At 48.5% G+C, this 21141-nt stretch overlaps 1 protein-coding gene and 1 long non-coding RNA gene across 10 annotated transcripts; one reads left to right on the top strand and one right to left on the bottom strand.

The window, feature by feature from the left end:
• The first annotated feature begins 9 nt into the window (after positions 1 to 9).
• Positions 10 to 1772, top strand: LOC310698354. The gene is made up of 2 exons (XR_014521443.1): positions 10 to 142; positions 1521 to 1772. It is a non-coding gene; the product is annotated as an uncharacterized lncRNA (long non-coding RNA).
• Positions 1773 to 3883: 2111 nt separating this feature from the next.
• On the bottom strand, positions 3884 to 14739 carry LOC310698294 (mitochondrial fission factor-like). 9 transcript variants are annotated; one of them, XM_083485372.1, is made up of 7 exons: positions 14423 to 14739; positions 10031 to 10307; positions 9107 to 9276; positions 8043 to 8128; positions 7523 to 7684; positions 5511 to 5589; positions 3884 to 4797 (listed from the first exon to the last, which is right to left on the bottom strand). In XM_083485372.1, the coding sequence occupies exons 2-7, from the start codon at positions 10227 to 10229 to the stop codon at positions 4666 to 4668; spliced, it is 828 nt and encodes a 275-aa protein (XP_083341498.1). In that variant the 5' UTR covers positions 10230 to 10307; positions 14423 to 14739; the 3' UTR covers positions 3884 to 4665. The 9 variants fall into 9 exon arrangements, with proteins under 9 accessions (XP_083341498.1, XP_083341497.1, XP_083341495.1 ...); XM_083485371.1 differs by having other exon boundaries at positions 10031 to 10304; positions 14423 to 14731; XM_083485369.1 differs by lacking the exon at positions 14423 to 14739 and adding an exon at positions 13988 to 14373 and having other exon boundaries at positions 10031 to 10304.
• Positions 14740 to 21141: the final 6402 nt, after the last annotated feature.

Raw genomic sequence — 21141 nt, 5'->3', positions numbered from 1 at the left:
GAAGAGTCTGTTGCGGAAGCAGGAAGAAGTCAGTTGGAAGCCAAAGAGAGAGGGAAAGAGGCTTGTCAGCTGGTGACCGTCCCCCGGTTAACTACTAACTAACAAAACCTTGCCAGCATAATTGAGCAGACATTATTCACTGGTTGGTTCTTATTTATTTCCAGATTCTTGGATCCCCTCTCTCTATGTCTCTTCTCCATGGGTAACGTACAACTGTTTCCTGGCATGTGCAGAAGACAAAAGACCCCACGGAAACACACACATGCACACTGGCTGCATTTGTTTGTACAGAAACTGTCCAACAGCCAGCTAGGAATGGAATTAATGCCTCTCGCCCACCCCATGACAAGGTGGCTCTAAAAGAAAGCAAGGGCTTAGGTTGCCCTTGCGGGAGGAAACAGGAAGCATCAAGAAAGGCATTACAAAACTCATAGCTACTGCAAAGCACCCCAGTGCAACGGGTGAGGGACACTAACACTGCACCCCCATCTAGGGCAGGAAGGGTTTGGCCACCCCCTCTCCCCAAACACACTTTTACTCACTAGTCAGGGGTCCTGCACACGGCTCTGTCTCAGGGCCAAACCCAGCATGAGAACAGGGCAAGGCAGCAGGACTGGCAGCTGGTTTCAATGAGCTTTGGTGGCAGTGCGGAGCAACCCCGCTCTCTGGGCCTCAGTTTTCTTTTGCAACCCTTCGGCATAAGTGGTGAGTGGCACTCTCACTCTGTTCCTTCAGGAGGCTGCTGGGATCATCCAGGAGTCATCCCAAGGGGTTTGGAGGGTCTTCTTCAGCAGGCTGGGATGGCAGAAAATAAGCTGATGCCAACATGGTCTGTGGCATGAAGGAGCAGCTACACACACACACATACACCACACACACAGAGCTTGCTGGCCATAGCAGCACAGGGGCCTAACCAACTAAACTGCAAGCCAAAGCATACATCTAGGAGCCAGGAGTTTACCTGCACTTCTTGCTGCAGCGCACATGCCTCCAACTCTGAGCAAAGGTGTGCTCCACAAGCCTTTATGCCTAAGGGATGAAAGAGGCTCTTCCTCGCCTATTGCCTCATCTGGTTAACCCTTCCTCTGACTTCAGTTCAGCAAGGCAGCCAGTCCCAAAGGATCCCTTTCATACTGCTGCCTCCCTACGGAGCTTATTTGATAAGGCCTGGGTAGTTTACTGAACTGGACCAGTGCCCCAAAAGATGGACCTATTATTTAGCTTGCAAAAGTGCAGCCCCTCTTCTTTCAGAATGGGAGCGTGAGCCAGGAAAGCAGCAACGTGCTGAAGGATTGAAAGCAGGCACTGGGGGTCCCGCAAATCATCTGTTTTGCCGTGGTAGTTTCCAAAATCCTTTGACAGCTAATGTCATCAGGTTACCTTTAGGACTGTCATTTGACTAAATAAATCTTAGGAGGGATTCCCTTGTCTGAGTTTCTGTTTGTTTGATTAATTGATCAGTTACTCAACCCTGAAGCCAAAAGCATTCACTTGTTGTTGTTTTTTCTTTTTCTTTTTAGATGATGGGTCTCTGTGTATGGCAGAAGGCATCACCTGGTAAGAAACATCCTCTCTGGGGCACACATGCCCCTTTTAAGAATCATATAGTTGGAAGAGATCATGAGGAGCATCTATTCCAACCCCCTGCAATGAAGGAATTCTTTGTCCCATTTTGGGCTTGAACCCATGAACCAGGGATGAATAGTCTCATGCTCTACCAAGCTATCCCTTGCATAAAATTATCACTGCAAACCATCTGTAATTGTTGCAAATAGGCATGTGTTTGCCCATATATATGTGTGTGCATAAATACACACATGCATACCATATTTGTACGGTATCTCCCTTTTCCTCAAAGGAGCTCAAGGTGGAGCATGTGGCTTCCCACTCCCTATTTTATCTTCATGACAACCCTGTGAGGTAGGTTAGGCTAAGGGATTGTGCTTCACAGATATTGCTCCTTTCTTGGACACGGGTGCAGCTGAAGGCAGCCCCGCTGTGATATTCGCTTTACTCTGGTGGTCTGGAACTGAACCTGCAGTTATGTGGTAGACTCAGAGCCCAGTGCCAAGTCTGCTGGAGGAAGACCCCTACCCCCAACTCCATCTTCTTCCTCTCCCCAGGGCTTGCTGTTTGCTGCAAAGGAGATCCTCAATCTGCTTCCGGGGGGGGGCACTTTGTATGTGCGGCAGATGGCAGAGGAATCCTAAGCTGGAGCAGCAGTAGCCGCCCTCTGGTTGCCACTCCTTTGAAGCATGCCTCTGGCCTCCTGGTGCTCTTCTGTTGCAAAACACACTCCCGAACACACAACAACCCTCCTCTCCTGGGGAAAGATGAAAGTGAGCGGCAGTGGCAGCTCAGGCAAAATGCCAGCTGAAGGAAGGGCAGCATGAGAATGTTAAACATGCTTGTTGCTTCCCAGATTGGCTGAATAAACAGAGGGGATTACAGAAGGGAAACTGAGGCATGCACCAGGCAGCTCACTCAGGGAGGACAAGTATGTTGTTTCAGGGCATGACAAGCAGCTCACCTTTAGGCCTCCCCTTGCACTCCCACTTCAGTTCAGGTGGCTGCCAACCTACCTACCTAAAAGGAGCATGGTCTCTTCTCCCCCCTCTCTCCTAGCTTCTGTGCTTCTTTTTCCCATAGAGATCCGGCTTCCCTTTGGCCGGATTGTTCCCAGCAGAATCACAGCAAGTGGGGGCACAACACCCCCAGTCCTGAAAAGGTGTTATTCTCACTTTGCCTGATGTAAGCGGCAGTCAGAGACTTACTGGAGAGTCCACCCTGCCCCCTCAAGCAACCACCTTGCGCTACTCATGTCTTCTCTGAAATGCGCATCATTTGGCAACAAATAAACACACCGCCCCAATGGTTAGTGAGGTGGGCTCTGTCAGTCCAGCGGGCAGAACAAATGGCCAAGGCTCTTCATGGTGGGAGGGGCCAGAGAGGCAGAAACAAAAAATGGACAATCCTCTCCCAACCCGGGGATGCATTGAGGTTGCCACATTCACTGATGATGCCAATTTGCTCAGGGTGGAAGAAGTTGCAAAAACATCTCTCCAGGCTAGCTGAAAAGGGAGATAAGGAGAGCCGTCTAGTCCAGCATCCTGTTCTCACAGTGGCCTAACAGATGTCTGTGGAAAACCAGGGAGAAGAATGTGAGCACAAGAGCCTTCTCCCCTCCTGTGGTTTCCAGCAACTGGGGTTCAGTGTAAAGAGACCAGAGTCACCATGCCTGGCCCAAATCCTGCCTGTATCTCTTCACTCCCATTTCCTCATGCCAAGATACCATTGTTCCACATATGGACAGATCATGCCTGAAGCACTACCACCAACACTCTAGTTAAATCTGCCTGACTGGAACTCAAGAGAAAGCCCTTCCAATTCACACCTGTTCCCTTTCCAAGGCAAAGCAATGATAATCACACACATCCCAGCACTGATTCCTAAAAGTTTTCCCCATGTGTATGACCTGCCTCACACTGTCACAGCCTCTCTCTCCCTATGGATGGGATTCTACCCCCAAGATATAAAGGATGTTGCATTTATGGGGGAATCAACTTCATCAGACCATCTTGAAGAGCCAGTGGACTTTTGCAGCTTGCTTTTCTCTCATGTTATTTCATGCTCTGTTAATTATTTTGGCCACTGTCTCACTCCAAACTTTGAATCATTTTGCAAGGTTGCAGAGCTGCCCAATTTCCTTGCCAAGCATGCCGTGCTGTACTTTGTGGAGAGCTGGGAGGCTGAGGCATTTGTCTCTCCCTCTGATGCCAATGACTGTGGGCACAATAGAAGAGAAACAGAGAAGAAACAGACCTTCTTCCGACACCACCCCTCCTTTTCATCACTCACACACACAGAGAGACAGAGGCAGAAGCTCTTTACCATAAATTTTATTCGAATTTTAGGACACCCAAACTGTTACATACAGGCCCACTGGCCAGGAAACCATCAGAGCACTAAGGAGAACTTGGCATGCGCTGAAGGACCCTGAGAAGCCTTGGAGAAACCCTGGGGTTGTGACCTTCCCAGGGACTGTTTGGCTCAGTCCTACTCCTGTACTTCTATCAGAAGCTGGCCACAAATACTGCCCACTGCTTTAAGTCTATTTTACTATAGGATCTGAGGTCCTGAGACTTTCCAGTGATCTCTTCCTACCCTTCTTGTTCCCATCAACCCTCCTGCAGGTGAGAACCTGATCCTTCTCCTTCACTCCCCAACCCTGCCTTAATGGTAACTAGCATTAAGAAGCACACCAACCCACACCTACCCCGAAGCCATCATCTTAAGGCAACTCAACATCCCTTGTATCGGTGAAATCCCATCATCATAACTGCAGCTAGAGCTGCCTTGGACCCCTCCCTAAAGAAAGTATATCACATCATGCCTGGATGAATCACACATATGAAGCCATATTCAAAAGAAAGGTGAGTCCCGACTAAGGAGTCGCTGCCCTCTGGAGGACCCCCCAGCCCTGCCCACTTTCTGGCCTTCCTCCTTCTGCACACACAAGGCACATCCCCTCCAGCCCATTTCCCTTTTGGCTGCAACCCCAAACAAGGAAGCCCCAGGACACCTAGGCAAGTGCTCAGTGAAAACTAACAAGCACAAGGTTGACTGCTGGCAGCAAGTCTTGCTGCTTGGAGCAGGGTGGCTTCCTCATCTTTTGTGCCAAAGCCACATGTTGATAAGGCAGGAAGAGGCCAGCACAGAGTAGAACAGCAGCTCCTTCTGGTGCCAGCCCATACGCTGCTTCTCCAGGCGCTGAAGCCGCCCTGCGATCTTCATCAGCTGCAGCCCGGAGAAAAAAAGAGCAACAGAGAGGAGGTCAGCCTCGGGTTGCTATGCGAAACAGAGGCCATTGAAGGAAAAGCTTTGCTGGGGAATGACGCAGTAAGAGGGAAAAGCCTCACCAGAGGGAAGGGCAGCCATGCTCAAAGCCCATCCACCGGAACAAGAGGGCAAGCACAATCCCATGCAGGGGGACAAGACAAATAGGTCACTTTCTGTGCTTCCCCTCCCTCCCTCCACACCCGTCCACTACCTGCTGATGCACCAGATTGCTGATGGGGGCACCAGGCCGAGAACATGCAATAGCCTTGTTAAAATGCCTGCACTGGCTGCCCACCTACAACTGAACCAGGCTCAAGGTCCTGTGTGCCTGAACCCTTCCATTCTAGCCCATCATTGGCAGGAGCGTCATTGGTCATTCTCTGAGTTGGTGAGGCTCTTTTGGCAACAGAGAAAAACTGAGCTGTTACTGTCTTTGGCCCAGTCCTGTGAAACACCCTGCCACTTTTAAATGCCTGCTGAAAATGTCTCTATTCTGTCAAGCTTATGCAGGCAGTTAAGAAGGCATCTTTCCACAGCATCTGATTTCCGATTCTAAGTCTAATAGAGTGTCATGTATAATTGCTGTAAATGGCCCTGGTATATATTTTTTTAATAAAAAACAAAAACAAATAGCAGCATATAAATATTTTCACAAATAAATAAACCATCACCTGCTTCTTCATTGCCAGAGCCTCTGTGGTGCCGAAGTCCTCCGGAGAGCTCTCTGAGGCCACACTTTTCTGCAGGGAACTAAAAGGTGGGAAGAGAAAACAAGAGCTTGAGAGAAAATATGGGGACAGCTGATGAGGTGCAGCTGCATAAGAGGTTTTGAAGGGGTGAGAGAGACATGGTGAGTCCCCAAAGCTAGGCCAGCCCAAGACATTTTGTTCAGGTGAGAGGGCACCGCCCCATGCCACACCGTAGGTACAGAAGATGCAGAAGCTGGAGCTGAATTTGGCTTAAACATTGCTGGAGTGACAGGCTCCACCACCACACCTGAGAGCAGCAAGTGACACCTGCTGGCCACTTCTCTGCCTACTCATGAGAAGAGCCCTGCTGGGTCAAGTCAAAGGGGACCCACCTAGTCCAGCCTCCTCTCAGAGGCCTGCGGTTTGCAGCAGCTGGCATCTGGAAGCACCACTGCCTCTGACCGTGGAGGCCGAGACATCAAATAGAGATCTCCTCTGGTTAAATGTCTCCATGAGTTTTGAAGCTTTGCTGGTTCTAATGAAGAGGAAGCCTCCCCCTGTAGCATAGGATGGTTCTCTGGATTGATTGATTGATTGATTGATTGATTGATTGATTCCTTCCTTCCTTCCTTCCTTCCTTCCTTCCTTCCTTCCTTCCTTCATCAGGGCCTTTCCCAGCAATCCCAGTACGTATTTGTAAAGGGTGACGATTCAAGTCAGGCCAGGCCAACAAGAAGCAGCATCACTGCTGGCATCCAGATTGCCAGGGCTGCTGCCTACAACCTGCCTTCCGAGCTCACTGCTTCATTTTGCCTAGGGCACAAAGGCTGTCAAGGCCAGAAGGCAGAACAACCACTCTCTGGTTTCCTCAGGCTTCCTTCTTCCCCTCCTTTACCTGCACAAGTGTGCCAGTAGCAGATCTTGGAGTCTCAAATCTCAGGTGACCTGTGCAACGCAAGAATTTGGGGCTCCCTACCACCTCTCGCCTTCCATCCTACGTTATAGTTGTGGTGCCCCTGTGGCCCCCACCCCAGGCTCTGCACCCATTATGACTGAACTAGTTGGTTATATAGTTACTCATCTCCTTGACATCTGATGGTAGGGTGCTCCACAGGGTGGGTGCTACTACTAAGGAGGTCCTATGCATATAAATAATAAAATTATTTATTACTATTTATTTATCTTGCCTAAGCCCCCACCTTCTCCCCGAGGGCCTAAGTTTCTAACGTTCGGTGTTTTTTAGTGTTTTGGTATTTTGCTGGAAGCTGCCCAGAGTGGCTAGGGCAACCCAGTCAGATGGGTGTCATATAAATAATAAAATTATAACACCGATTGTGTGGGCCCAGAGATAACCCACAGGTAGCCCATAAGGGGGACCTCTTTAAGAAACAAGGGACAAGATCCACCTATCCACCCATTGTACAAATAGTGTGCAAGAAGCTCCCGAATTTATCACCAAAGCTTTTCTGAACTGCCCAAGTGATTCATCTTCATGATTTCAACTGGGCTTCACTCGTGAGGTCAGGTCCAAGAAGCCAAGGGAGAGGGGGGGCATTTCCAGGCCTGAAGGGGGAAAATTCCATGACCCTCTTTTTGGCTCTCCCCACAGGTGAAATAATACAACATAGAAGCCCCCCAAAGCATGAAAATGTGCAGCATACACATGGGTTGCAGCCCCCCATTCACCTTTTGGTGGAGTTTTGGGGTCCTACCTTGGGTCTGAAGGCAAAGTTCTACCCACAAAACTCTTACAATCCCCAGGACAATGGTCTCTTCCTCACCACCTCCAGTAATGGAGCTGGAGCTGGCCATGCAGATGTGGAACCCAGGAAAGCAGAGCATAGAACATACCACCAAGGCAAGAAAGAGAGGCCCAGCCAGCTGGAAGCACCCACTCCCAACCAGAGGCACAGCTGGTGCACCATACAACCCTCCTGCTTCGCACACATCCCAGCCAGCTGCATGCTGCCCTGAGCAAAGCCAGAGAGAATCACCTGCATTGGGCTTGGCCAGGCTTGCAAAACAGCTGGAACATCTGGTGCCCCAGGAACCACAGCACCTGAAGGACATTCGGCAGGGAGTAGATCCTGCCCTCCAAAGGGAACGGAGGAAGCTGGGGGGTGGAGGAGGTAGGGGGCGGTGCACTTGGCTTCTGCCTGCAGGGGCACAGGGAGACAACCAGAGTGGTCACTTCCTCTGGCACCAGAAGGGAACTTCCTGGCCTCCAGAGCAGCCACAACCTGCACCTCGGTCAGATAAGGCTCTGCGGGCACCTGCTTTGCCTTGGCACAGCTACCCCAGAAGATGCCACCACCTCCACTGAACATGCCAGGAGCCCTTGGCATGTCTGGGGAGAGAGGCAGACTCCCACTTGGCAGCCTGGGAGGATGGATGAGCAAGGGAGGGTGGCTGCAAGTGCCCCTAAAGCCCAACACCCCACCCCTGCCTGCCCCACAAGGGCAGCAGGACACTCAAGAAGGACCTGGCCAAAGCCACTCCGCAGCTTTCCCTTACCAGTCTTGCCTCTGGTCGAGAGTTCCCAAGCCCCGGTGAGGATTCTTCGCCAGCGCCCTCTCCTTTCTGGCCCTGCTTTGATGTGCCTGGGTGAGGGGGCAAGAGGCAAAGCTCCAGATGGGAGGCTAAAGGCAGGACCCCTTTTCTCCAAAAATGGTTGCCCTTAGGCAACGCGGACCACAGGCAGTCACTCTAGGTGCACTTGGAGCCCAGTAGGACAGAGCAGCCTGGCAGGGCACACTATCCCCTAGTGCTGCCACAAAAGGCAACACCGCTGGTCACCATCCCTAAGGAGTGTCTCTTTGGGTGGGGCACCATGTCACACCAACCAAAGGGTCTGTGCAGCATACACACAATATAAATCCACACACTAGGGTCTACCACCACTGCTTACTCCACTTTGCAACCCCACCTACCCCTTTGCCCTCCCCTCCTAACTAATCCCCCCTCCTGTCTCCCCACAGCTTTCCCTGAGCTCCACTTCCTTTTAAAGGAGGGGGAAGCGGCTCCACAGAGCACCTTGCTAAATCTCTGCATCAAGTGCCTCCCCCCGAATTAAAACCTGTTGCAGGTGCCCCCCGTTAAAAAGCTTACCTGGCCCTGCCTGTTGATCCCCACAGTGCAGTTGCATGAAGTGAGATTCTCTCCTCAGAGACCCACCTATGCAGGGGTTGGGAACCCCCACCCCATGGGCCAATCTTGGCTTTACAGGGTTTCAAATATGGCCCAAGTGGACATTCCCCATGAGTCATGCCCACCTGCCTTGCACCTGACATCATATATAAGGTGAGGTGAGGGGCAGAGAGAGATGCGGCTGTCAAGCAACAAATGAGAGCCTCAAAGTGGGAGAGCTGATGGGCTGAGGAACCAAAGTCTGCTGCACATGGTTCTTTGAAGTCCCAACTATGGGACTTGGAAGCACCTGGTGCTATTGTGACTTTGGGTGGTTGACAGGTGGCCCATGAGACTAGATCCTGACAACTCCACCCCATGGCTCCTTGGGGACCTTCCTGCATCCCTCCCAAAACTGTGGCTATTGCCTCAACCTGTCCTGAGCACAGTACCAGCCGTTTGCGCCTTGGGGATCCAGGTCCAGAGATGAAGGTGAGGAAGGGGTGCTCTCCGTAAATGGCTGGCTGGATGGTTGGCTCCAGCAGAGGCTCCTCAAGAATCGGGGGCTGGTGCGACAGCTGGCTAAGGAAGTGAGGCTGGACAGCAGCATTCGTTGTCATTTCTACAGAGGAAGGAAGATATGAGAGAGGGATAGGGAAGGACCTCCATCTGCCCTGCAAGGCAGCTGATGGCAGGCTGTCCACATAGCCCCACAGATGGAATACCACTCTGTACAATCTCCCTGCAGAGACCAAAAAGGGCTTTTATCCAGAATCTGGTGCTGGTCTCCACCACCTTGCTCCATACACCTGATGTTTTCTTGGCAGATGCAGGAATACAGGCAGGCATTTTGATACTGATGGGATTTTGTGGGTTGTGCTGTGAAAAGCTTGCCTCTGTAGACAGCACGATTCCCACAATCACCCCCTTGTCTGCATGGACCCAGGGACATCTTCACCTTTGAGCTTCAGCACCAAGTGCTTTTGCCTTCAGACCGTACCCTACACCATAGGGATGGTGTTTTCAGCCCAGGGGGCATGTTCCCTTCCAGGAGTGAGTTGGCATAAGGGTATGTGGGACCAAACACACACACACACACACACACCACTCTCCATCCAGGCAAGCAAGAAGACTTGTCATCTTAGTTCAAAGGCACCTTCCAACCAGGAGGGATGCAGAGAAGGGCAGGCAGGAGTTGTGGCCTGGGGAGGGGTGTGGCCTGCAGAGACTGCCCCCTAAGGGCCAGGTAAAGCTTTAGTGCATTCAGTTCCCGGAGTCTGGGGTTCCCCATCCCTGCTCTATACAGATGCTGCACAGAAGGGTTCTATCTCATCCACCATCTCACTCCCTAGTGTACAGCAGGCACTTCTCTTTACCTGCCACAAGGATCCTGTCAGGGATGTGCATCTGGTAGGATGGGGGGCAGTCCTTCGGGGTCGCCCCCTGAAGGTCTCCTGCACTGGGGTCCTCTGCCACCTTCAGCCGGCTGGGGACCTGCATCCTTTTGTTGATGGCTTCGGTGAAGCCCAGGTCGCAGGAAGCCTTCTCCAGCTGCATGCTCCAAATGGGCCACATCTGTTCTCTCTTCCTTAGCCCCAGGGGTCAAGGCGGTGAGGGGCAGTTACACTTATGGAGCACGACACCTCCTTCCTGCTAAAAAATTAAAAGGGGAAACCAAGATTAATCCTTTCAGAAGGACTGGGTGTTCCTATGCATTGGGCAGGGAATCTCACTGACCACATACCTCCTGCTCCTGCAGGCAAAGAAAGCCTATTCAGCGACTACCTTTAAGTGCTCTCAAAGAGATGCTCTCCAGGCTTCACATATGCCTTGGGGGGCCGCTCCTCTCCCTAAAATGGATGTTCGACATGGACGTGAATCCACAGATGGCATATTCTGCCCATGGCTATCGTGGCTCTTGCAGAGAAGAGAGAGAGAAAATGGAGGGGGAAGGAAGTTGCATATGCTCCTTCTGAGTCTCTGCCTCTCCGCAATACAGCTCTGTGGTTGCATACCTCTAAACTTACTAGGTAGCAGCATGCCTTGTTGGATTTGACTGCAATCTTCACAAGCAATGCACACCCATGACATTGGAGCTGCAGCTCTGAATTTATTGCATTTAGAACCCACCTTTCCTCCAAGGAGCTCAAGGTGACATATGTAGTTCCACTCCTCTGCCCGCTTCCATTTTATGCTCACAACAACCTTGTAAGGTGGGTCACTGGTCCCAATGTCACCCAATGAAGTTCATATAGCCAAGTGCGGATTTGAACCCTGGTCTCTTCCACGTCCTAGACCAAACACTCTAACCGTTACATCACCACTGGCCTTTATCAAGCTTCACATGGTTTGGGCCCAGCCTTTGCTCAGACATCTTGGGCTCCAACTTCCATCAGCCAGCATGGCCAGTGGTCGGAGAGGACATCAGCAGTCTCTAGACACTAGGTTGCCCCCGATATTTAAGAAAATCAGAAAAGCCCTGTGGCTGGATCAGGCTGAAGAGACCCCCCCCCCATTTAGCATCCTCTTCTTACAGTGGCCAGTCAAATGATGCTTATTTCATTATGGCCCCTTCTCTCAAAGGCTGGAGCAGGTGACCAGTGCATCCACCTCCCCCCCCCCTTGCTCACCTTGCTCTCTCGGACCCTTTGCTCAGGGTGCTTTGGATGGTCAGGCCTGAGGTTTTAGGGAGGTTTTTTTTTCCTTCCAGGAACTTCACTAGAAGCTTTGTTTATGCACTGCTTTTAATAATGCAAACAACCACAAGGCTTGACATGTTAAACAGAGTAAGCTTCAGGGTCAGTTGTGCAGACTGGCAGAAATACTCGTCCAAAATACATTTGCTTGGTAAATAAAGAAATTTTAAACCCACAGCTTTGTTCTTTTTATGGGTGCACTGAGAAGGAAGGAGCTCCAAGGCTTTTCCCATCAGAGAGGATGAGAGACAAAAATTCAGGTCAGAAGCCTCCACCAGCCTCCTAAAAGCTAGCATCTCCTCTGGAGCCCCTGTGGGGCCTCAGCACCACCACCAATAAGCCCTCCACCCAAGGGCTCCTGCAGCACCCACTTCTCTTAACCCAGCTTCAGCGTGAATCATGCTCGTTCATTCAGCCTGAAACCCCTTCAAGGCTTCTGCTGAGGATATTAACAGCTCAGGCTGGGCTGCCCTTCTGGGCCCTGCGCTCAACGCTTGAGCAAGCTCCCCCTGAATTGTCTACCCTTGTCATATGCAGGGAGCCCAGAAAGAGAAACTCCCCTACAAAAGGGAGCAAGAAATAAGATGAATAATACAGCCCAAGGCTTTTGTACAGTTGCAAAAGGAAGCAAGCAAGTACATAAGGAAAGAGCTCTTCTGGCCCCCTCTGGTGGGCTGATGGGAGATTGCAACAGGTGGGAGATACTGTGTATAAGCAGAGTGGGGGGCCAGAGGCAGATTTAGGGGATTCTAACTGGTGCAGTCCCACTGGGCATGGAGCCCTGGGGGCGCTGCAACAATGATGTATAATGGAGACCCCAAGGTCCGTCATTTTGGGGGGGGGGTAGGCTAGTCAAATTAATAGTGGATAAAGCTGCCTATGAACTGCCCTGAGACCTGCGGGAATAGGACAATATATTAAACAAACAAACAAACAACTCTCTTCAGCATCAGAGGCAGGATGCTGGGGGACTGCAGCAGGAGAGGGCTGCAAATGTCAATCAGGCTTTCCACAGACTAAGTTTTGCTACAATCCAGTGGTTTTCCCAGGAAAAGTAGGGGCAAACAGAAAACTGCTTGGACCCATGCTTTCTAGGCACTAGACAAGCGGAAGTGTGGATAAACATTAATAATACTACATCCCCCAACAAAGATCTATTGATGTTTGTTTTTAATTATTTTGCTTTTAGTTTGCTTTCAACTTACCATACGTTTTTACTATACACCAGTGTGATACATTTTTGAGACAGTGGCATGTAAATATTCTTTATAAATAAATAAGAATTCAACCACCAGGCTCTTGTGCTGTTTAACAACAATAAAGAGAGTATGAAGATCACCTGGCTCTTCTGGTGAGGGCTACCAACCCACAGGCCTCTATTATACCTCTATTCATCTCATTGAATGAATGCAGGTGGGCTTGTTCCTTCCTGCATCAAGGGCTTGTTCCCTCCTGCATCAAGGGCACGGCCTCTTCCAAGCCTCCTCCCTTGGGTCACCTTACTGGCAGAGAAAAGCTGGTGAACCTGTGGCAAAGGGCTGGCTTGGAGCAACAGGCAGTCTTTCTCTGCCCTCAGGAGTTCACAATACAGGCTCTCTGCCAAGGCACAAGGAAACCTAGGTACCAATCAACCCAACAAGGTGAGGAAGGCAAGAAAAGCAATTTCTCCAATGTCTGCCAAAAACAAGAGGACATAAGAAGAACCTGGATATAAGTGGATCAGGCCAAAGGGAGCCCAGCTAGTCCAGCCTCCTGTTCATACAGTGGCCAACCTGATGTCCCAATGAGAAGTCTTCTACAAGAAGGACCCTGAGTGCAACAGCAGCACTCTCCCTACCTGTGGCTTCTAGCAACTGGCTTTCAGAAGCGCCCCTACCTCTGACCATGGTTCAAGAGGAGGATGCCCTTTTGAGCATCCTCAAACTTCTATGGCTGCTGGCCCATGTGGCTTCTCCAGGAGTTGTGTAATCTCTACAGACTAGCCCCCCTGAGCCACACCCAACTACAGGCTGGTGGAGAAAAGCAGCAAAGACTGGAGCCCCCAGGGGAGGGGAGAGCAGGGAGGGATTGCTGCTGGCACAAATCTAAGTGGGCCCCACTGGCTGGGATGCAGAGCCCATATGTTCACAACGAGCTATAACAGAACACAATTTGTTTCTGTCTCCAAAAACTGCTTTTGAATTTCAGTTGCTGGAAACCACAGGAGAGAGAAGAGCGCTTTTGTGCTCAAATTCTGCTTCTGAACTTCCCATAATGGGCATCTGGTTGGCCCCTATGAGAACAGGATGCTGTGCCACTGATCCAACAGGGTTCTTCTGATGCTGTTATGGAACCTTCAGGTCCAGAGGGAGTCTATCTAGATTGCTAAATTCATAGGGGCCTTGGGCCACTGTAAGAATAGGACTAGAGATGGGTCCCTTTTTGCCTTATCCCACAGATGCTCTCCTAATGTTCTTCTGTTGTGTCCTGAGAAAGACTTCTGGACTTGGCTGTTTCCTTGCCAGCAGGGGAAAGAGGCTTTGCCGATGTGCTGAAACAACTTCGCAAAAAGCCAGGAAAGCTTTTACAAAAAGGGGGGGGGGAGAGATACAGAGATAACTAAATCCACCACCACCATCACCTCCAACCAGAATGAACCTGAGACGTGATGAGGAACACGCAGGAAGACCATCCAGGTGCGCCAGCGTTCTTTGCGCTCGAGATAACTCAAAGAAACTTCCGTAGCTAGGAGCAGTCTACCGGAAGCAGTAGGGAAGGCCCACTGGCCCACTAGCCCCACCCCCACCCCGGGTTTGAACCAGAGGAGACCTTCAGAAGTTTTGTCCCACAACGCTCGGCCGCTCCAGGGGAGTTAGCAAAGCTAAGGGTTCCTCGCGAGCAACGCCTCGGCAGCTAGCGGCGGCACTCAGCACATGCTCAGAGGCGCCTCCCACCTCGGTATTTGCCTCGGCCTTCCGCCAGAGGGCGAGAGCAGATGCCGGAGGGGCTTGGCCCGCTTGCTGCTTCCCTCCCTTCTCTTTTTTCTTTCTTTATCTTTTTCCCCTTTTCTTAACGGGACTTTTTTTGACGCACCTGCTCCTGCTGCTGCTGCCACCGCGGCCAAGCATCCGTCGCCCGTGACGTCGCCCCGCGCCGCGATTGGCTGGGCGCTAACCCGCGCCCCCTGCTCCAGCAGGCTGGCCTGGGCCGGCCGAGCCCGAAATAGCCATGCCCGGGCCGGGTCACTGCAGGCCAAGCGAGCCGCGCGCTCAGAACCAAGCAACACAACAGAGAGGACGTCTGCAGGCAAGCAGGCAGGCAGTCAGCCCACAGGCGAGGCTTCTCTCCCCGCTGCTGGGGGAGCTGCTTCACCTGTTGATTTCTGCCTGCCGAGCCACAATAGGCTCCGCCCTCCACGAGGCAGGGCTGAGCCGAGCGGCCGTGGGATATTGAAACCTGGCAGAGAATTGGCATTCACGTGCATCGGTTCCCTAATAGCCCTTGTTACTCTAAAAGGAGCCACGGGAGAGCTCCTCCTGCTAAGATCCGCCGCTGCTTCGGGCGGGAGTAGAGAGGCATTCTAGCTATACTGTGCTCAGGCGCAATATTGTCTCTCGAATATTCACTGGCATGGAACGCAAATCAAGCCGGTTTGTGTGTGTTCCTGGGAAGTTGCCCCAACCCCAGGGTACGGGGTGGGGGCTCTAGCTGCCTCAGCAAAGCGCCTGCTCTACCACTGAGCCGAGACCCCTTACAATTCGGCTCTTCTCCGTACGTTTGCCTGCGAATGTGAGGAGTGTTGGGAGCCACCCTGGCGCCTCTTCTTCTACATCCACCATCAGTGTTGAGGGTATAACGAACTGTTCCTGCATATGGGCGTACCCTAAATCAAATAAATACAAATCTGAGGTTCTGCTCCCGCCCGCAACAAAAATCCTGGGTACGCCCATGTTCCGGCAAGGGTGGCGGTGGGGCCGCGAGAGGGGTTTTTTTATTCAGCAACACATCTGGATTTGTGGCTAAAGGCGGGAGATACCAAACCTACAGAGTGTCATCGCTGATACTAATCAGGTCTAAGTGAACACAATATATTTCTATCCCTTAGATATACAGGAAAGTAAAAGCTTTACCCCCAAAATGGTCTATGGCTCATAGCCAACAGAATGCACCAAAGGCTCACACATTTTAAGTACCCAACAACAAAAGAGTCCAAAGGAACAATAGGCTGAAACCTTGAAATCCAAAAAATGAAAGAGGGCTGCAAAAGGTGCGTTTCAAGAAATCTGCCCTGTATTTTAACGTGAAAGGCAGGCAAAGCGGCCAATTTTTTTATATTCTTATTTTAGAAAACCCCACTTAGCTAATGATGCACACACCCAGGCTTGTGTTGCAATACAGGTAGCTCACAACTTGCACACATTCAGCTTTGCATGCTTGGCAAATAAATAAATACATGGAAAGTGAGGGGGGGTAAAAGACTGGGAATCCTACCTGCCACTGAATCCAATGTGTTTTGACTATGCACAATTTTGGCTTTGCATTCTATCCTCAGAACATCACCCCAGCATGAGGTGAGAGTCGACTGTATTGCACAGCCAACACTTGGTACATTCTGTTGGCTGTCAGCTATAGGCTTGTTTTCCATAAAGATTAAAAAAATTACCGTATGTACCAAGTATGTACATAAATTTATGTGATAGAAATGTCTTATGTTCATTTACACCTTTATTTGTGGCACATTCAATATTCATATTGATTTGTAACTATTTTATTCCTTATTTTAATTCCCATATTTGCATTTTATTCTATGGAATTCAAATTGTGACACAATAAATTTCAATTAGTAAGAAACAAAAGGAGCAATAACAGTAGAATTAAGAGGATGGTGACATCATTGTCTAAAATGGCGGAATAATCTGTTAGCTCCAACCCTCCAGCTATTATAAGCTATTATAAGCTTCTAAAAGCTAAAGGATACCTGGGAAAGGACTGGACTCTAAACAGGTATGCCCATCTCACCCCAAATAGCTAAAGAAAAATGGCATTCAGAAGCTATTTTAGCTCTAGAAATAACAGTGGAAGATCAGACATAAGTGAGGAAGAAGCAAGATCAATGGCTCCGAAAACGTGTCTCAATAAAGAAGACTTTGAACCTTTCCAGGACCTCTTAAAACAATTTCAAAAAGATTTAGCAGCGGAATGGAATGCAGCCTTCAAAGACTTCAGAGACGAAATCAAAATGGAACTGAAATACTTATCTACAAAATTTACTTAATTGTCTGCTTCAGCTAATGAGGTTTCGGTACTAGGAATAAGCAACAAATCTGCCATTAAGAGATTTACTAAAATAACATCAGACCAACAACTTTGTATGCAGTTCTTAGAAGATACAAGTAGATGAAATAATTTACAACTTAAAGGCACTCTGGAAGGCATTGAGAAAGCAGATATACAGTGAAAGTCTTTTTTGTTAATTGGCTAAATCAGCAGTTTCCAATCTTAAATGTGAATTTAAACAATGTGAAGAGAGTACATAAGGTTTTGGCACCACCTCCCAACCGTGCAATATAACAGCATCAACCGTGCTATATATTAGCAAAAATTGCACATTATTCCTGAAAAGAAGCAATTATGAAAGCAGCAACAGAAACAATAGAATTGAACATGGAAGGGCAGAAAATCCAAGTGTATAATGATTTATGTGTAGGGACACTACAAAAATGAAGAAACCCCCAAAATATACAACCCTGCTACAAGCTTCTGGAAATTCCAAAACAAAAAGAGGTGTCAGTACAGCATTTGGATTTCCCCACATAGAATAACAGAATTGTAGAGTTGGGAGGGACCACGAGGGTCATCTAGTCCAACCCCTGCAATGCAGGAACCTTCCGCCCAACATGTACCTCAAACCCACGACCCTGAAATTAAGAGTCTTGTGCTCTACAAGAGAGCCAGTGTGGTGTAGTGGTTAAGAGTGGTGGATTCGTAATCTGGGGAACCAGGTTCGCGTCCCTGCTCCTCCACATGCAACTGCTAGTCACACTTCTCTGAAGTCTCTCAGCCCCACTCACCTCACAGAGTGTTTGTTGTGGGGGAGGAAGGGAAAGGAGAATGTTAGCCGCTTTGAGACTCCTTCAGGTAGTGATAAAGCGGGATATCAAATCCAAACTCCTCCTCTTCTTCTTCTTCTTCTTCTTCTTCTTCTTCTTCTTCTTCTTCTTCTTCTTCTACTACCAACTGAGCTAGTAAATATTTCATTTGAAGAAGACAGAACTTGAAAAGACCAAGAGCTCATTTCAAAAAAAAATCCTTGAAGTAGTAATAAATAAATAAATTCTGCTCAGACTTGTCGAAGTGTCATGCCTAATGACACAGCAGTTCATCCACAGTAACTCTTGCCCCCACAAAGCAGTAGCTGAGACTGATGTTCCCCCCATCCCCACAACTGCCTAAGTCCCCACATCTCCAGGCTTTCTCTCCCTCCCCCACAAGCAATCAGAGACTGTGTGTCACCAGTCTCTTCTCTGCCCTCTTCATGTTTCTACTGGTTCTGGGAGACTAGGGAGGAGGCGAGATTGTCACTGCAGGAGGGGGAAACACCCATGACTCTTCACTAGCCTGACTCCTCTCTGCCTCTTGGCCTCCCTTATTGTTATGTACTGAGTTGAATAGGATCCAAACTGAAGCAGTCTGATTGGTCCTAGAACAATGCAGCAGTATGATTGGTTGGCAGGAACCACCCAATCATGCTCCAGATATAAGTGAATCCACAACCTGATTGGCTTACAGTAGAATTCCAGAATTAGCCAATCATGTGCAGCCCATTGTGTAAATAATGTATATAAAGCAGATACTTTGAGGGGACTTTCATTCATTCCTCCTCACCACTATGAGCTGAATAAAGAGCATGAAATCACTTTGCGACTCTGAGTATATATCACTTATCCTATTCTTCTGTTCCAGCTCCTGCCTCTGATTCTGGACTTCTCTCTGCAGCAAACTCACCCACCTCACTAAGCCCTGTTATCTCTTCAGCTTCTGACACCCCCTCTTCCCAGGGTTTTCCCTCTCTGTTGCCCCACAACCATTCTCCCGCCTCTGAGCCCCTTCTTCCCTTGGGGGTTCCCCAGCTGGTTTCTCCCACCATTCCTCTGCATCCAACCAGTGCATGACACTGATCAAGTAGGATTTGTTAAAAATAGACATATTAAAGACTGTATATGCAAAATGCAGTGTGTTATGGAAAAGCCTCAAGGTAATAACTTCTCTAGACACCCACTAAGCTTTCAACAAAGTTCATTGGAAATGCTTCTTCCAATTATTATCTAAAATGAACTTTGAAAATTATACCAATTTAAAACAAGTTTTAAACTTGGCCTACAATATATTTCACATTTTGGAATCAACATCACAAAGTCACAGATGCAATTATTTAAAGTTAATTTTTTACCAATGGTGAAAACCATAAAAAATCTTGAAATATGGTCAAAGGCATCTGTCTCCTGTATGGGAAGTGTAGTGTCAGTTTAAATGATGATATTACCAACATAAATTGTTCTTGTTTCAAACTTCATATATGTATTTCAACAAAGACTCTAAAGAAATGGCAAAAAAAATGATTTTTTAAGTTTTATTCATCAGGGCAAGAAACCTAGACTGAGATTAACAGTATTCAGGGCTTTTTTTCCCCAGCTGGAACTCACTAGAAGTCTAGAAGTCAGTTCTGGCACCTCTCAGGTAAGCTCTGTTGCCATTATAAGAGACCAAGGGAGGAGTCGTAGTGAGTTCTGGCACCTCTTTTTCTAGAAAAATAGCGCTGACTGTATTATATCAACACCCCTAGAGATGGGGTATGGGTCTACCACATTTGAAAAGATCATGATGCTGCCCATATACAACATGTTATTAGTATGATAAATAATGTAAAAGAAAAGATTTCGATAAAAATTGTATCATACAATTGGAATTTGATAAACCTGAGCAACACAGAATACCTGGTATTCCAGTCTTGGTTCGTAACAAAACTATCTTAGAAATATTAACAACTCTATTTTTAAAAGCAGAATTAAATGTCTTGTGGTGATTTTAGATATCAAAATTAACACCTCCTATATCACAATCGATTCCCTTTGCATTGCACCCCTCTTTCTATGCACCTGATAGAAAACTGATTTATATGAAATGGAAAGAAAAAGACCCGTATAGATTGGTACACTTCTATGAAAATGATATTTCTCTTACCGCAGGGGAAATTTTGGGAAGAAAGGAGGGATGTAGTATGAATTGGCTATTAATCTATCAGGTGATATATTTTATCTCAGATTCAACAGTTAAATATCAAGCAGTTAGACCATTGACACCATTTGAAAAACTGATTCTGAAAATGACTGTACTAAAATCGTCCATTTTATACAAAATACTGACCTAGCTATTGGACAATGTTTGGCTATTAAACAAAGGACTAGGTACAGGGCCATAGTTAGGGGGTGGTGAAGTGGGACCCCACCAGGGGCACAGGCGAGGGAGGGGGCACACAAAATCGGCTAAAATATGTCCATAAATAATGAAAATATTGATAATTGCCTCATAAGAAAAGGTTTTAAATAGAGGGTGAATTGAATGAGTGGAGGAAGGGGGTTGGAGGAGAGATGGAAAGAAGAGCTAACTTGTCTGTGGCTGGGGGCGCAATCTGGATGGTTCTGCCAGGAGTGCAAGATCACCTAGCTAGGGCTCTGCCTAGGTATAGAAATTGAAGAAACAAACTGGAACATCATAGCGACAACCCCACCCTCTTCAACATCAACCCGCATTAGAGAAAACTATTTCAATTTAATATGTAGGTGGCATCTAACACCTCTAAGAATCACATACCCTCCAAGATTTATCTGATGATAATAAGGACGTCCTATTCATCATCATCATCAACAACAACAACAACGTTACTATTTATAGTCACCCACTCTGAGTGGCTTCCAACATATATAACACATAACAAAACATTAAACATTAAAAAACTTTACAATACAGGGCTGCCTTCAGATGGCTTGGGAATTGGATAACTCCTTACCCTCCAACATTTCCCCGATGAAAATAGGGATATCCTAAGGAAAAGCAGGTGGCGCTGTGAGTTAAACCACACAGCCTAGGACTTGCCGATCAGAAGGTCGGTGGTTCGAATCCCTGTGACTGGGTGAGCTCCCGTTGCTCAGTCCCTGCTCCTGCCAACCTAGCAGTTTGAAAGCACGTCAAAGTGCAAGCAGATAAATTGGTACCGCTCCAGAAGGAAGGTAAACGGCATTTCCGTGTGCTGCTCTGGTTTGCCAGAAGCGGCTTAGTTATGCTGGCCACATGACCCGGAAGCTGTACGCTGGCTCTCTCAGCCACTAAAGTGAGATGAGCGCCACAACCCTAGAGTCGGCCATGACTGGACCTAATGGTCAGGGGTCCCTTTACCTTTACCTTTAAGGAAAAGCAGGACATTCTGGGATCAAATCGGAAACTGGCACAGCTTCTGTAAATCAGGGACGTCCCTGGACAATAGGGGCACTTGGAGTTTCTGGATTCAGCTATATAGGCAAAGCATCCTCAGCATGCTGGAGTTGGCACGAAAGTTGGCACGACTTTCCACATGTGGACATGTGAATCAGTGCAACCACTTTGGGAAAGGGCATTTACAGAAATGAGCAAAATTATGAACTAGGACGTACAGTATGTTGGATCAATCCATCAACCTCTGATGGATGATTTAGAAGGATTGGGTCCAGTATCACTTTCGCTGCGTGTGTGTGCCAGTATTCATACTGAGCACAATT

The sequence above is a fragment of the Podarcis liolepis genome, assembly GCF_965112155.1.
Source record: "Podarcis liolepis genome assembly, chromosome: Z".
Classification (NCBI taxonomy): Eukaryota; Metazoa; Chordata; class Lepidosauria; order Squamata; family Lacertidae; genus Podarcis; species Podarcis liolepis.
Note: the sequence above shows the minus strand (reverse complement) of the source record. Positions and strands in the feature narration are given on the sequence as shown.